Below are 17,453 nucleotides of genomic sequence, written 5' to 3'. Positions count from 1 at the left end.
CAATAGTGTCAAACAGTAAGAATGTTTCTATAATATGTTTAATAGTAGTAAATGTTGCTAATTGGACATCACAGCAATAATAATGTCAGATATTAATATTGGCATTGACCCAAGATTTCATATTGGTGTATTCTTACTTATACATAAATCATTCCCTTAAAGAATTTAATTGAAAATACAAACTGCATTTTCATACATTCCTGTAGGTTTTAGTTGCCCTGCCTTGGTTTCTAGACATTTCTCCTGAGCTGAGATGGGGCGCTGCTCTCTGACCCCCAGGTGTGTTTAGTCTGAAATGCTCCCCTGAGTATCGACAAAAATGCTTTCGGATTTATCTCGTCCTCCTGCGGCTCGCGAGGACACGAGGTTTGCACAATGACGGGAGTGAATAGTCACACAGTATCTCTCCATCGCGCACAGACACACACACACGCATCAGAGTGGCCTCCAGTCAAGCGTATCTTATTGGCCTTCTGTTTGACTTCCCATTCAGCTTGGTGAGTGTGTGAGAGATCCAGATGGAGATGGGTTTCTAATTATGGGACAGTTGTTGTTTTTATTATTATTTTATCGTTCGTTTTACTGCTCACTAAACTGAAAATGAAGAATGGAGGAATGAGTTGAGGAGGGAAGGATGAACAGAAAGCAAGATTTGAGAAGGAAGCGGAACGAAGGAGAGGTAAAACGAGCAGCAAGTATCGATTAAATGGAGAGAGAGAAGCTGGGATTGAAATAAAAAGCAGAGAAAAACAAGATGGAAACAAAGCAAATGTAAGATAATGAAGAAAAAGCAAATGAAGGAGATTAGGTCCAAGGAAAGCTGCAATATAACAAGGAGGGGAGGAGAAAAATCAAGGAGGCATATATCAGGAAGACAGCTGAGATTTTATTTCTGCAAGAAGAAGAGAAGTGAGAAATGACAAAAAGGGAATAAGTCAAATCAAAGAACTGTGGAAAGACAAACTCCACGAAGAGAGAAGAGAGCCGAGACACGGTGGAGGGAAGAGAGGATAAGTAGAAAGCAAGGTCACCCGTGTCGAGTCTGAGGAGTAGAGCAGAGCACATTAAATAATGTCGAGACTCCTTCAAGTCAGATAAAAGCATGACAAAAAGACAAATAAGTTGTAAAAGTCAAGTTGAAAACCAGGGAAGGAGACAAAGTGAGGAGCAGAGAGTACACAGAGGGGATGTTGAAAGCAAGGAAAAAAGAATTGTTGAGTGGGAAATATGGAAGACAAGATTAGAACAAAAGAACAGTTGAAAGATATGGACGGCATGAATTGAACAAGAGAAAAAAAGGGAGGTTTTTAAAAATGGGGGGGGAAAAATAATGATGACAAAAATGACAACACTAAATTATGAAAGACCTGCTGCAAATAACCACAGGAGAGGAGGAGTGCAACAAACAAAAGAGAAGGTGGGGAGTAAAAATGAGCTGGAGGATCAGTGAAGACAACGGATAGAGCTTCAGAAAAGTCTTAGCTATTGTTGCAGAGATTAAAAGGGTTAGAGAAAGAGATAAAAAAACAATAAGTAAACATGAAAAGAAAATTGTGCATACAGTTACAGAGGCCAAGGCACAAATGCAAATATTCTGAAACGGAGCTGGTGATGAAGATACACCTGAATAGAGAGCAGCTGAAACGTCATTAAACTATACAATGGTTAAAGTAAAGAGCTCTTTTATTTTAATGCAGGAGAAACTTTTCCCATACTGTATTATCTTGGTGGGACTGAAACTGCATTAAACTGTGCTACAAGTTAAACTATTAATGAGTCACATCATAACAAAATGTGACGAAAATATTCTAGATTTATTATGATGTACTTTTTAAAAATAATAATAATAATGTACTTCCTAAGATGCATTTTCTTACAAATATTTTAGCACTTTGGAAAAAATCCAGTGAATCAATAAATTAGTCATGTTCCACAGAAAAATCCACAAACAATGAACCACAAATAGGTGGGGGTCCACTGGAGTATAGCATCAGGAAGCTCATTGGTATTTGAATCAAGTGTTTACACAACCACAATGCTAATGTAGATCACATAATACTGAAATGTATTATGAGTTGAAAACTCATCTAATTAAATTAAATGAGTTTTCAAGCATTTACTTTATGCACTTTTTATGTCATGAGTTTAGCTTCAATCCTAGCAGATTCCTTTTCCTGAAAAGACTTGGATCTGTATTAGACCTGGTTTCAAAAACGGCCGATGTCAGAAGTGTTTCCATTGCAAATGTGCACAAAACTGTCAATGATCCAATAATATGGAAAAAACACAATTTTGCAATTGCTGTTTCCAACAAACAGAATTAAAATATCACGTGGATAAGCTTATTCACGCAATAAGTCATTAAAAACATGTAGCGCCCTGATCCTCCAACTGCTTCCTGTCATTTTCTTCTTTGTAGTTTGCAAAAGTTGGAACATCCAGTTTTTGATCATGTGGCTTGGATGATGCAAAAAAAGTGTTTCCATTGTAGTTATGACGAATAAACCAATTTCGATACGGACAAAAAAACGCCTTCTCCTAGAGCCAAAACTTTTTGTTTTATTGTTTCGAAATTGGTATGTTCCCACTAAGCAAATATGTTTTTGAAACATCAAATTACACAATTATATGGTCAATGGAAGCGCAGCTAGAGATTCTTGTCACTGAAGACGTGTGAAAGAGCAGCTGGAAATGTTACAGTTTCTCTGATAACTGGCTCTATGTAAACAAGGCCTTAGGCATCAAAATACTGGGACATCTGCACTATTGTTATTGACATATTCAGCAGCAGAAAAAACAAGAGATTTATGACTTCCCTCCAAATGTTACTTAGCTTTATGTTCAATGATACCACAGCTCTCTATATCTGTGTACAGATGTTTTCCTTGCTCTTCTATAACCAACAGTTTATGTGTACATTGCAACCCTTATCCTTGAGATGCAAGAGAACAGCCGAGTGTTGACCCGAGGGCCTGGTTCTTAAACACCGACGCTTGTTTAGTGGTTCTTTAGTCTCCCTTATATATTCCTGGTGGCATCCAGCAGCATATTCTCCGTAGCTCAGCTTGTGTTCATGAAACAGGCTTGACTCCCCTCCCAAGGCATTTTTCATAACCATTCACACCCGTTCACGGTGCGACCAAAACACCTCGCATGTTTTCCATGTAGGGGAGACAACAACAACTCAGGATCTGAGACAAATGTGTGGCCCCACTGACTATTAAGGTGTGAACAAACCGGCAAGCGCTTCCAATTCCTGGGATTCACAACCTGGAGGACTGCTCTCTGATAAGTGACACATAAGAGGGTATTTAAGGACCAAGACATAAACATCTCATTGTACATGTGGAACTAGATATGATTTTTTTTTAAAACATATTAATTCAAAACCACTAAAATGTTTCATTCATTTTTAAGGTTCTGTCATTTTAATGAAATACCAGACAAAGTGAGTTTCTCTGCTTCTGTCATGTCTTAAAAGATGGGCAGTGATAGTTTAGAAACTACAGGAGCCCCACTGACCACTCTTGTTAAGGTCATGATGTTTTAAAACTAGAGTCAGTGAAACCACCCGACTAGTTAGCTTGCTAATATCTATACTTACTACAAACTGTACTTGCTTGTTATAGCGCTTATTACAGTCCCTCTAGTTTCAGAATTCACTCAAAATCAACATATTCCCACATTTCTTTCTTAAGTTATAATCCGTGATCAACATGGCGAGAAACAAAAAGCCACATTTACATAAGGACATAAGCAATAAAAATAAACACACTACCTTTGATTTAATCATTCTAGTTCTTGACTTATTTTCTTTCACTTATATTTTTTCAAACATCCTATGGTTGAACAATTTAATCTTTTTTAGAACTTATGTCAACATCTGCTAATAATGAGCTATTTAAGTTTTTTAGAGAACAAAAATGTTTGTCCAATCCATCTGCTTGTTACTTTTTCTCATTTTTGTCATGTAAATTTTGGAAGGGGATCAATGAGAAAACAATATTGCAAAATTCCTTGCAAATATTTCTAACATAGAACCACAAAATCAGTGATTATAATAATATTTTTTAAAATCACAAAAACAAAGGTGAAAATCTTTAGGTACTGCTATAACACTATGTTTCCCTTTTATTCTGCCTCCTTTGCAATTGAGGTGTAAAAGTTGGTCCGTCCACATATTTGTTGTTTGTGTTGGACATTTATTGTATTTCAGAAACCTTCTTTTTATTATTACAAATGCTGGTCCAGAAGGTCACATACTTCCTAAAAAGCATTCTGGATAATAAAAATAAGCTGAAAAATGTAAAAACACAATATTTGTACCCAACAGCAAAAAGAGATGCACACACACAGTATTGGCCCCAGATGCAAGCTTAGACAGTAAAATCTATCCATCCATTGTCTATAAGCTTATTCATGCAGGGTTGGGGAGAAGGGCTAGTGCCAATGTCCTGCAGTAATTGGACACATGATGGGGTACATCGTGTACAAGTCGTCAGTCCATCACATAGTAATATATGATGGGGAAAAAATTCAAGCACAAAAGTTGTTTGCCACACTCAATTGAAAACATGATTTCCTTTATAAGGATTTATTTCAAAAAGGAGAAAGTCCCCAAACCTTAAACTGCTTACCCGTAATGTACAAACTCACAATTCTGACCTTGTATTTCTTATTTATATGAATCTGGATAAACAAATCAGGATTTGCTTCACCTTAAAAAAATAGAGGATTCAAAAAAAAAAAAAGTTATTCAGACTATTCAGCCAGGCTCTGAGACTAACCTTTTGCTTTAAGGTGCTTTAATCTTGTGTTTTACCAAAAAGGTGCCTGAAAATCCAACTTGTGCTTTAGTTTTATTTATTGAGAACTTGAGCATAAATCTGTTTTTTAAGCAGGAGGATACAAAAAACTAAAAACAAAGAAGAAGTAACCAAGTTTTTAAACAGCAAAATTTAAAAAAGAATGGACATTTTTTGGTTGTACACATTTTGTACATATTTTTTCCAGACAGATGGAAGTAGATGAATGGTGCAGTGCAGATTAAAAAATAGCAAACTTCTCATAGCAACCAAAACTTTACCTCTGATCATCTTAGTGTTTCTCTTACTTTTCTCCATCTGCTTCCATTTACTCTGACTACCCGCCCCTCTCCCCCTGTCTCCATGTCCCTCCCACCACATTTTCAAGGTTCATCCAAGTCGCGTTGACGCCCACTCACCTCCAACGAGCTACCTCAGTTTCCATGGTAATTGAGTAACGACAGCGCTACACAAATATGTACTTAAACGCTCAGCTCCCCGCAACTCATTAAGAACATCTTCAGATGAAAAAATTAATCTCTCAGGGTGTTGTTTTTCTTAAAGGGCCAGCCTCCCACATCCGGCGACTCTGAGCTTTTCTAACTCCTGAGAGTCTTCGGCGAGTACAAACCTCTGAGCCACTTGGATTTCTGGAGCACAAAGGAACGTTTCATGGCTTCAACTGGTAGTCAGCTGTCTTTCTGCAAGATGCTTTACATGAATGAAAGCTCTCAAAGTTTGGTGAAGGCAAAAGTTGGTGGTCGAAACGTAACGGTTACAGCTGTTCCACCGCCTCCACCATGGCCCTTATGCTCCTTTTCCTGTCTGGTTTCTGCTATTAGACATATTTTAAAACGACAGTGGTTATTTTATGAGAAATCGACAACACAAACAACATAAGTACCAAGTCTTTGCCGTTGGCTCGCTCTCAAAGCCTAATGGGAGCTGGCCCCCTTTGCAGTAGCCTCCCGTTTTTTTTCATAGCATGGGGATTTTCTGGGGGATGAGATTAAATCCACAACGATTTTGTGGAGCTTAAGTTTGTGGGTTTTGCAAAACATGTTTTTGGTGGTTATTTATTCATTTTTTCTAAGTTGTACTGCCACGGAGAAGCCCGATTTGCAAGCTTAAAGATGTCTAGATCTTTACTAAACGAGGAAAATATAAAGATTAAAGTGAAAAAAGTGTTAGCTCTACATCTTACATGAAATTGTAACAAGGAAGGTGTTCATAAATTACTCAGATGCATTTCTCACTTTACGTGTTGTAAAGCGAATGTTATTTCCAACGTGCTCAAATGATTTTCTACTTATTGTGAAAAACTTTGACTAGGTCAGAATATGTGTCAAAGGGAAATTAGTTATGATTTCATGCAATGTATGGCCTCAGATGCAGAAACTTCATTAACCAATGAACTGTTAAAAATAAAATACAGTTGCTTTCTAAATTTGTACCGATCCACGAGTTCTGGTTCGAGCTTCTAAACTAAATCTTAAATCTTGAATTTAAGATTCAAGATTTAAAAAAAAGAATCTTCAATTACCACATGGAAGTGGTATTCCATGTTTACTACTGTTTATTGCTTTTATTCAGCTCTTTGTTAAATAATATCTTCTGCTTGTTACTATTTTGTTTTTGAGGAGTTTTATTTCCACCATATCTTGTTTCTATGCTTCCTCTTTGTAATGTGAAGTTGCTGCTGTTTGCTCCTGTCCTGTCGCTTCCTTGCCATTGTTCTGTCAGATGTTCTCAGCGTCAGTCACAGAATCGTCTCTGTAGCTGATTTCATTTTGTGCTCAGTCTTTATTTTTATCATTGCACTTCCTGCTTCTACAGCGCTTCATGTTTGTTCACAAAGAGGCCTGAATTATAGCTTTCGACGTTTCGTGAATCCGCACATGGTTTTAGGGTGAAATGTCTGGTTTCAGTTCCCTAATCCCCATTTGTTCAAGTTGAGTTATTTTAGTATGTTTCATCTATCCATCTGTCATCTATACTTAAATTCTGTTCAGGCTCAAATAAATGTTGTCACTTTTCCTGTTTGCCTCTGGTGTTATCTCTGTGGCCTTTTGTTGAATTGTTTTATGACTCAAAATGTTTCAAAGAGGACTGCAACAGGACAGAAACTTTCCACAAATTATGAATTTGAAGTTTAGATGAGGAATTGGGGATATATTCCAAATTTCAAATTTGGAATAATTAACATCAAATGGATCTTTCAGCTCAACAGTTATCCTGAATACAGACCCAAGAAAACTCTTAACTGGTTTCAAAGAAATAATCAAAGCTGCTAATACACAATTCAACTTCAAATCAGAAGAAAGAACTGAGTTTTCAGGTGTATAAACGAAGCTCTAAGAACTTCAATAATTCTATTTGCACAAATACATGTGGCTACTTTCTAAATGCAACAAATGTCCTGAAGTTGTCTTTAGTAAAACTGGCTTTTCTGCAGGGTATTAAATAAAGGTGTGTTCAATACCCATTCATTGGCATTCCATTTTACTGCACATACATTATGTGCTAATTTGTGTGGATTACTTGGGCTGTTGCTGAAATCCAGAGTGAATAGCCTCATTAGCAATAGACTCACTTTTTTTGTTGTTGCTGAGGCCACAACTCCTAAAGCATAATAATAAAGCACACGGTTCTGCTCTTACCTGGTTTTCTTCTTATTGCAAGTAGGAACCAGTACTGAAGCTGGAGACATGCACATATTTTAAAACAGGCAACTTGTTCGGAGTCAGACTGGGTAAACTCAAGCGCACACCCACTGTAGTATCTTGCAAACGCATGTTACCTATAACACACACTCACTTGCACTCAGTCGCAGCAGATGGCTCCACAGTCATAGCTGATGTTTCACACGTCAATGGAGCACTCCCTGTACTCGCAACACGCAGTCATTCCATGGAAATCACAGCAACCCAACATACAAACAGGGCTGCACATGCAACCGCAACAAACTCATGACAGTACAGGCATTTTTTTTTTTTTTTGGTGTGCATGCATGCACAGAATGTCCTTATCTGTGCTAATTTATGGAGCGACTGGCCACTTTTGATGGCAACTCAGCTCAAACCTCATCATAACACACACAAGTTGAAATCTTCAGAGGCAGAGAGTCAGGGGAAGGCGTTCGGCCCGATGTCAAAACAACCAACAGCACCAGATGAGGAAGACTGCACCATGTGACCCCCGCGGCTCAAGGACATCATCGCTTTTATAAAACACTGAGCAGCATCTGTGGTTGCTAATTGAAACACTCAACATTTAATAGAGACCTGTGATGAGGCAAATAAACCAAGGCACAGTTTCTAATAGAATCAGAGGGTCTTTTTAAGTTGAGAGCCGGGTGAACCGACTGGTTGCCAAAAACATCTGATATTTGAGCAGAGTGAAAATTAAAAGATCAGATTTAATTTATGTCAAGTCTTTTTGTCAGGTGGATGTGGACACGATTATTCTGAATGGAATCATAGCAACAAAACTCTGGAATCTGTGATATTAGGAAAGGTGTAAAAACAATTCCCCGACAGCTGGTGGGCCTGTATAAATGAATGTGACTGTGAACTGTAAAAAAAAATGTAAAAAAATTTAAACACAAGCAGAGACAGAGGAAGAAGAGACTCAGGAGTGGGTTACATCTCTCTCCTTTTTTAGTAATTATTAGTGCTGCTTTCAGGATTTGGACCGCCCGGCGCGGATCTGAGGCAAGCCAGGCTGACAGCAGGAATAGTAACACGGAGGGACGCGGGCATCCTGCCCAAACTTTCTCTGACACATTCAGGCCAATTAATGAACAAAAACCCACTTGATTCAGAGTGGGAGAAGGATTTGTTTTTCCCTCTGAGGAGGACAAACTTAGGAGATGTTTGATGTGCAACGATTCACCTGAACAGCAGACAAATAACTGTTGAACAAATAGCTTGGGTTTTACAATGGGGTGAAGTTCTGCACAGTCGGATGTTGATCACCTGCAGCAGATAGCTCATAACTGACTTCTAATCGGCTGAGCAGATATTAGTATTTTATGACCAGTCGAGGTAAGAGCTGGTCAGAAAGGAGCCGTTTCCTACATGGGTTTTCACTTATGATGCCCGATTCAATCAGAGTTCCAATAATGGCTTTTGTTAAATTATCAGTATTGGTGTGATTGAGGAAATGATTCTCTAGACACCTGTTGTGGTTTTAATTAATCACAGCACATGTTCATCTTCAGAACTGACCTTAAGGTGCAGTATTATGTGTTTTCCAGTCACATAGTATCATTTTATAGCACAATCAAGTAACTTTGTTACCTTCAGTTATTATAAAAATGGTATATATAAATATATCAAATATAACTTAAAAGAAATTTTACTATGTAATTCAACATCTTGAAATTGGGCCTCTGTCTCTTTAAAAACTCCTGCTCTTTTTTAAACTTTACCTTCATCACAATGGAGATTAGAGGATTTCTCAAACATGGCAACACACCAGGTATGTTTGTGATGAAAGAATAACATTATCACATGATGTAAAGCAAAAAAAAAAACAAGTCAATTTTACCTTGTACTGCCCCTTTAATTTAAAAAAGAGGAATCACAAATTAATATCCCATCCATTCATTATCAAACATGCTTATCCCTAGTGAGGTCATGAGGGCTGCTGGTGCCTATTTCCAGCGGTCAACAGGTGAGACGTGGGGTCATCCTGGACAGGTCACCAGTCCATAGAAGGGCCAAAAATAAATAAATAAATACAAATTCTTTTTCAAAATCAAACTGGATTTTATATGAAATATTCAATTTTTTGCTATACTATTATTGAACACTATTGACCTGATTAAAGCATACTTTAAAAACAACTAAATATTTCAATTAGGATCAACATTGAGCTATAAGTTTCTGTTTTGGGTTTTACATATATGTGTACAACTAACGCCAGCCACCTGCCTCTAGTACATTTAAACTCTTACTAAAACTTTGTTCTATTTATGCAGAATGACAAACATGCTGCTTCAAACAGTCAGGACATTCAGTTGTAAATCAGTCACTTCTTATGTATGTATTCATGCAAACAACTGAGATTTTTAGCAGGATGAAAGTTGTCCTAGCTGTGCTAGTATTTGCAGGAAACAAGCATTTCCATCTTGGAATAGAAACAGCCATCCTGTACTCCTTCTTTATTCAGCTGCTCCCCCTGGCTGTTAAATTCCAAACCTCCTGCCTGTTTCCTCCATATCCTGCCTCCTGCCTCCTGCAGTGATGAAAACCGAAATAAATACTATATGGGGAATCTCTCTCCTTCAATTTTCATAATAACCTTGCCTTATTTCACTGCAGAATAAACAGTGATGTATAAGCCTTTCATTTAAATCAGTTTCTAGAAGTTTTTCAGTGGTAAGCAGATGAAATAAACAACTGTCCTCCACCCTAAAAAGGAATAATTAATGTAAGACTGTGGTTGGACTCGTTTCAAACAGTATATCTAAACTTGGAAGTGAACTTCATGAAGGAAACTCCTCCATCCCACTGATTCCTACCCTCCTCTTTGGATTCCAACCCTGCTGCTATTTCTGCACTCTCACGCAATCGGCTTGTGCCGGCGTGAACACATCTCCCCCGTTTTTCTGTGCGCCAAGCATGTTATTTGAATTTTTAAGACGTTTCATGCAATTTCATCAGACCTGCCCACGCTAAGGAAGTTGGGGATAAAATTAGTTTGGTTAGATGAGGCTCCAAGGTGACTGGTGATAGTCGTGTGGGGTTGTTTGCCAATTAAAAACTCTTGATATAGCTTTCTATTCCTGGTTTAGGTGACAAACAGAGTGGAAATCTTTGAAGTCAGATGGTTTTCTTGTGCAGAACATATAATTCAGAAATGTTTTCATAATGTTTTGGGGCTTTTTAGTTTGATACTATTTAAATCTAAAAGCTCTTTCTTGATGAAGGTGCAATAACAGCTTCATTACTCTGTCATCTCTTTAATGAAGCTCAGTAATTAATGTGTTAGAAGTGAGTGAGCATCTGTTTTTTTTTTTCTTTCCCTTGCCTTTGACAGTAATTAATTAGAATTGTGGTTGGAGATTTTGGGCGTCTTAAACTTGAGAAAAGAAGAGTTTCCAAAAACGGGACAAATGATGAGCATGAAACAGGAACTGTAACACTGTCGATTGGAATCAGTCATAAAACTGCATCTGTTGAAGTCACAAAGTGTGCTTTCAGGAAATAAGCTGCTGAGAATAAAGAGTAACTTGCATGAGCTGTGCAGCAGAAGTACAGTGGACATTGTTCTGGGTTACAGATCAACAGGTACTTCATTCTTCACAGTTCATCAAAATCAAAATCATGATTGCTTTAACTTGGTAGTTCGGTGTAAGACTTCATTCATGACCTTAGCATGCTGAGGTCATGTTACTAGCATATTTAGCAACATTTCTGTTGAAGAGGTTTGACCATAAAACAAGGTGTTTCTCTCTTCATTGAAAAAATCTGATTGTGTTCATTCTGCAGCATTTTCTGCTTCTCATCACAGCCTACAAGACTGTAGAAAAAGACCCTTTAACCTTTCTCACATAGCACTTCCACTGAACAGTGTAAATGCCATTATTGATCATGCTGGCCTATTTTTAATAGAATACGCTTTCTTTTGATATTTTAATGTAACATGCTGGAACCTTTAGAGCTACAGCTGAGAATTTCATTGATTCTGCTAGAGGCTGCAGGGGAATCTCCCCGGACGACTTCGCCTCATCATGCCATCATTAAATGTTGTCATAATTCATGATTTTTAGAGGTCAGAAAAACAGGGGAGATGTCAGAATTAAATGGTTCAAGCTAATATGACAACTTCACAAAAGTATGAGATTTTTTCCAAGGCAACATTTGTTCTTGAATTTTAGCTTTAGCTTTCATGCTTATGTTTTGTGACCCGTTCATCACATTCATTCCCCTCATCCTGTTGATCACACTCATCCCTATCCTATTTACAACTCTAATTTCAGACTCATCCACCGCAATCTTCTTTTTTTATGTCTATTCATCACATTAATTTTCCGCATCCCTGCTTTCAATGTCTTCATCCAACTAATCTTCTTCATCCCTCTTTTAATGCTTTGTCATCCATTTCATTCTCATCCTTTTTGTTCTGATCCCTTTCCATCCCAATGATCCACCTCATCTCTATGTCATTCTGTTTTAACATTCACCCTCCTTATTCTTTTAGCCAATGATTCATCCCACTCATCCTCCTTACTTTTAGGCCAGTTTTTCATCCCACTCATCATTTTAATACCAGTGTTTTATCCCACTTATACCTCTTCACAGTCCTGTCTTTATGCCCATCCACCTCCTCCCTCTTTCTTTTTATCACTCTTCATTCTTTTTTTCCATTGCAGTCATCCATCTTATTTTTTTTGTGGCCACTTTTAACCCCACTCATCCACCTCATCCTTTATTTACAACCTTGTCGTCACACTCATCCCTCTTTTAGATGTATTTTCATCTCATCCATCTTCCGTATTCCTCTTTGTGTCCCTGTTTTATAGGAGTCATCTTTCTGGCCTCCTTTTGAATTATTTTTCTTTCAACTCATCCTCCACTGCCTCCTTTATTAGCACTTTCATCCGTCTCTCTTCATTCCTCATGTTTCTGATTACCATCCCACTCGTCCCCTTCTTCAAAACTCTTCCACCTTATTCCCCCCTACAGTAATGTAGCTGTAATATGTATTACATGTTTTAAATGGTTTCAGAAACATTCAGTTGTTTTATGCACTGCTAATTCAGATAAAAAGTAATTCTGAGCACTATAAAAAAGAAGTTCAACACAAAACTAGTACTTTGTGTAAAAAAAACCTAACTAACCCCCGTCAACCTCCAGTCTTAGTTTAATTCTGAGTCACTTTAACAACTCAATATCAGTTCATTATTGCTTCTCATTTCTACCATTATCTCTTCTTCCCAATTCCTATTTTGCTTTTTGTATCATCTGGATGACTGCAAAAATTGCCAGATCATTTCCATACTGAGATGACTCCCCACAGTCCCTGTTGTAGGTCAAATATCTGAAATATGTATTTTGTTTAAACCTTAGTTGGACTAATCCACAAGTCAATCTTTATTCTATTTGATTAAAAAAAGTTATTTTTTTTTCACTTCCTCTGTGCAGTGTTCATGCCACATCCAGAGGAAACTTAACTTTCTGATCCTCATCCTCCCCTCAACTTTGATACCACACTCATAAAAGCAGACAATATTTAAGTATTTGATCATTTATAATGTTTGGTTAATTGAGAGTTAAGTGACATTAAGAAAATTACCTTATTTCTACATTTTCTTTTAAATTAAGCACATTTTCTGCCTAATGAGCTTACTGTAGCCCAGGTATTACGCCCTCCTCCTGAACGTCTGTTTGAAGCTGGAAGTTTGTTTTTTTCTTTTTCTTCTTCTTCTTCGGGTTTGTTGCATCTCTACAAGGACTCGCTGCAATTACGTTTGCCTGCTGCAGTTAGAGCCGATGAAGCACACGGTTTAGTTTTATCTATTTAAAAAAAGTAAGGAGTGTGACTCATTTCTTTGGTTCAAATCCTCCCCCGCAGCTCCATGACTCCACAGATATTCCTCTCCACTAATTTACATCAAGAGATTAATTAAGTGCGGTTAGAATTTTTTCGGTTTAAGCAGAAAGCGTGGCATACATTCAACGCATTACTTTGGTATATTTATGTTAACTGCCGAATTATACACCTGAAAGAGTGCGTGTACAGACTGTTACACATGGCTTAGGGTACGAAGAGCGAGAGGATCTCTCCAGTGACAGGGGACCCCCCCTTCCACCCCCCCTCCATCCCCATCTGGATCTTCCTGCCTCTCAATTAACCCTAATGGAAGTAGCAATTAATTAACTCCTCTCAAAGAATGATTAAGAACCTGACAATCAAGTGAGTGGGAGGGTTTTAAGTAATGATAATTAAGAGGTAATGATTTCCCGGCAGGTGAAGAAATAAATTTTAAAAAAGAAAGAAACGTGCGTTCCGGATTAGCGTGGATTTACGTCAGGTGAACGCAGCCCGGAGTTCCACCTGATCCAGTTCATCTCTGCAGGTTAACGGAGGGAGAGCAAAGTAAGCGCGAGGCCTTACCGTGTTCCTCTGGCCGCTGGCTCCTATTGGTCCCCTGAACACCCCTTTGATGCTCCTCAGCTGTCCGTCACGCAGGTGGGTGGAACTGATCACGATGTAGTAGCACGCCATTGGATAAAGTCGACTTTCATGAGGTTAAATATCTATCTAGCTCTTTTTTTCCAAATCTTGAAACTTCCTTCTCTTCCTTCTGCTGTGCTTCTCCTGCTCGTTGGCTTTTATTAGGAAGTAGACGGAGAAGAGGAGGAGCAGCTCGGTTTTCCTCCCTGCTTGCACTGATTTATTCTCTCTCTTCTCCAAGTTTTTTGGAAGTTCCTCCCCAGCTCCGACTCCCTCCTTTCAGCGCCCGGGTCCTCGTAAATATTTCACCCTCTGTTCCTCCTCGGCTTTTCTGGGATGCTTTCTCCGTCTTTTCTGGATTTGCTAGATGTCCCTGTCTCCAGTTAAATATTTCTCTTTAAGTCTTTTCACCCATCTCTTATTCATCAATCCTTCCCCGTCGCTGACTACCCTCTCCCTCCCTCTGTGTCTTTTCCGCTGAGTCTAAATTTCTTGGTGAAATTGATCAGTCTCGCAGTTGCTCTAACTATCTCCACCTCTTCTTCCTCTTCCTCAGTTCCCTGGTGTTTCTCCTCGCTCTTTGTCTAAGTATGGAGCAGGTCTACTTTCTCTCTCTCAGTCCTGTCCTTCCTGTCAGAGCAGCGCGTGCAGCCTCCTCTCAGATGCTCCTCTCCTCCGCATGTGCTCGCGCTCCTCCCTCCCTCCGCTGATCTCTGGCTCTGTGGCCGGCAGAGTGGTTTGCTCCTCAGTTACCCCGCCGTTACCATCTGCCCTTTTAACACATGGAGTGCTGACGCTTGCTCCCTCTCTCTCCCTCTGTCTCCCTCTCCTCCATCCCTCCCTGCCTCTCCTCTTGCTGTCTTTCTTCTGCCTTTAATCATCCCCTTCTCTCTCTTCTCTCAAGCCAAAGGAGACAAGCTCCACCTACCGGTTAGCGGGGATCGCACAGAGCGGAGACACGGAGAAGAGGAGAGAAGCAGCAGGAGACGGTCTGAATCCACGCCACGGTGCCTGGACGTTTACCCACAGCTGGCAAGGCTGGAAATCTACCTACGACAACCACACGATTTACAATAAAGAGTTGGGTTTTTTTCTTCTTGACTGAAAATGAGAATTTTTCTCTCTCTTTTTTTTAGCATAAAAGACAAAGCAAATTTATTCAAACATAATTATTTTTGCTGGTTATTAAGTCTCACCAACTCAAATTTAAGACTCTTTAAGGCCATAATAATTGAGATCTAAGACCGGGATCAAGATAGAAATGTATTTAAAAATCCATTTATATACATTAGAATGGAAAACTGTTATAGAAATTGTACTATTTGTGAGATTAACTACAGATACTCATTCTTACATTAGTTGAATGTAAGATTAGTTGAAGACATTAATTGCCATTGTAACAGGCTATCTGCAGGTTTCAACATGTCAAATTTAAGATTTTTCAAGAGCTGACTGAAATATAGCACCAAAAAAAGTAAGTGGTTTGGAGATTCTGCTGTGTTACAATCAAGCGTTGGAAAAACTTCAAATTTCTGGGGTCTGTTTGTGGCGCTTGGCAGCAGCTTTGGGGGCATATTTTATGTCAATTTTACCATTAATGATAAAGTCCAGTCATATAAATAAAGAATAAAACACAAAGGAAAGACCTTTTAAAGCTTTTTGGAAAAAGTAATAAAAACAACTACTTCTGGTGAGACATAAAGTAGAAAATTACAACCAATCATGACAACAGAAATTAGCTAACCTAATCAAAGCTCCACATTTATTAACCACATTAATCAGTGAAAATCCCACAACAAAAACAATTTAAGATCCACATTCAGTGGAATATGAATTGGAAGACACATTTAACTGCCAACATGCCCAGTTCTAGCCTGGCTGTCGCCGATGCAGTTCAGCTCAAATTTCATCTCCCTTCAGGGCTTTGTCTGGGATTTCTCCCATTGAGCTGAATTTCAAACAGAAGGAGGAGACGTGAATGATGATGTCAAGTTTCTACGCTCGTTTAGAGTTGTGGTAGTTGTAGTTTGGAAGTGGCAGAGGAGGAAGAGGATGAAGCTGTTCAGTCCATACTGCATCAGGATCTGGTTGACCCAGTGGAGCGGACTCCGTCAAAGCCTTTAGCTTTTCTATTATATATTTAAATGGACATAAAATGTTAACTTTTGTGGTCTTTTTCAAATTTTAAGAAAAAAATTTGGGGCAAAGATTCCAGTACTTTTTGAATTGAAGTAAAGTCTCAGGCTTTTTATAGAGGCAAGACAACATCTAGTTCTTTAGATTTAAAACAAGAGCATTTTAAATACCAGGCATGAAAATAAGTCTTTATACTCTGAAGAAGTCTGTGTTTTAGAATTGAAAAGTAACCCAGGCACTATTTTCTTTTTCCTGAGTTAAAAATCCCCCTTGCCTTGTTTATAATAAATAATCTAATAATCCAGCTCTAACATTTATAAGACTTTAAGATTTAGTTGAAAGGAACCACAGAACCTTCTACTCTACAAAGCCTTTGAGCCGTCTATGTCTATGTTCTAAAAAGACTTTTTTAATTCATTTATGACAGAGACAGCTCAAAAATAGAAGACAAATGTCTCCCTAAAAGAGACGGAAAAGAGGATTCTTGGCTCGTTATAATTTCAGGCCTCCGATATTCAGTCCCTTATAAATCACAAGAAACCGACTGATTGCCAATTCCTTTATCTAATCATCATTTTTATGTTCTTTCTCTTTCATAAATCTGTGAACTTCCCATTCTGAAGCTCATATTCTCTTTTCAGAACATGTTTTTTTCTCTTCTCCCTTTTCTGTTAATCAGAAGAACCAACGTTTGTCCCGTTAGAAGTGAATTAAGGTTTCACTTCCTGTATACTTTCCAGAGAAGTGAATCTTAATGTGCTCTTTGAGAAGTTAGGGATTTATATTAAAACGGACCATTTATTTTCTCATTCCTCCAGAGAAAACTAATCAGTGAAAGCAGCTCTGAAAAATGGATGCTATGAAGATGCAAATGAACATCCTAAATCAGCTCAAATCTGTATATTTGACCTTTGACCTGCACTGGATAAATTCTGAAAACATTGAAAGTTGTCACTAAAAGTTAGAATGATACCTAAACATTTTTTATCTTCAGTCTAACGGTACATTCTGTGGTTAGACTGAGATGTAGGTTGAGTTAGACTGAATGTGAGAAGGAAACATATGGCCTAGTAAAAGGAACAAAACTGAGACACAGAGAAGCCACAGAGGGCGCGGCTCTGCCAGGCCGAGCTGGCCAGAGTCAAGCTGTCTCAGCTTCAGTCCCAACAGAACCTGCACCGACTGAAAAACTAAGGTTTCAAAATGCATTTCACACTCAGTTAAACTGAACATTTTACAGTTTAAAAATGGCCTACAAAAATCACAAATGAGGTCAGGAAAATGCTGTTTTAATTAATTTCTGCTTTTGCCATTTCTAACATTATT

General features: G+C 38.3%; 1 protein-coding gene and 1 long non-coding RNA gene across 2 annotated transcripts in view; one reads left to right on the top strand and one right to left on the bottom strand.

The window, feature by feature from the left end:
* LOC116712646 (uncharacterized) overlaps positions 1 to 14,882 on the bottom strand; it is a 95,996-nt gene extending 81,114 nt beyond the window's left edge. Inside the window, exon 1 of the mRNA XM_032552445.1 lies at positions 13,932 to 14,882. Within this exon, the coding sequence (XP_032408336.1) occupies positions 13,932 to 14,042 (111 nt within the window). The 5' untranslated portion in view covers positions 14,043 to 14,882. The remainder of the gene's footprint in view (positions 1 to 13,931) is intronic.
* LOC116712684 (uncharacterized) lies at positions 14,212 to 15,105 on the top strand. Its single transcript, XR_004337618.1, has 2 exons — positions 14,212 to 14,360; positions 14,896 to 15,105. It is a non-coding gene; the product is annotated as an uncharacterized LOC116712684 (long non-coding RNA).
* Positions 15,106 to 17,453: the final 2,348 nt, after the last annotated feature.

This window comes from Xiphophorus hellerii, chromosome 22, assembly GCF_003331165.1.
Source record: "Xiphophorus hellerii strain 12219 chromosome 22, Xiphophorus_hellerii-4.1, whole genome shotgun sequence".
NCBI lineage: Eukaryota > Metazoa > Chordata > Actinopteri > Cyprinodontiformes > Poeciliidae > Xiphophorus > Xiphophorus hellerii.
The sequence above is the reverse complement of the archived record's forward strand: the minus strand, read 5'-3'. Positions and strand labels throughout refer to the sequence as shown.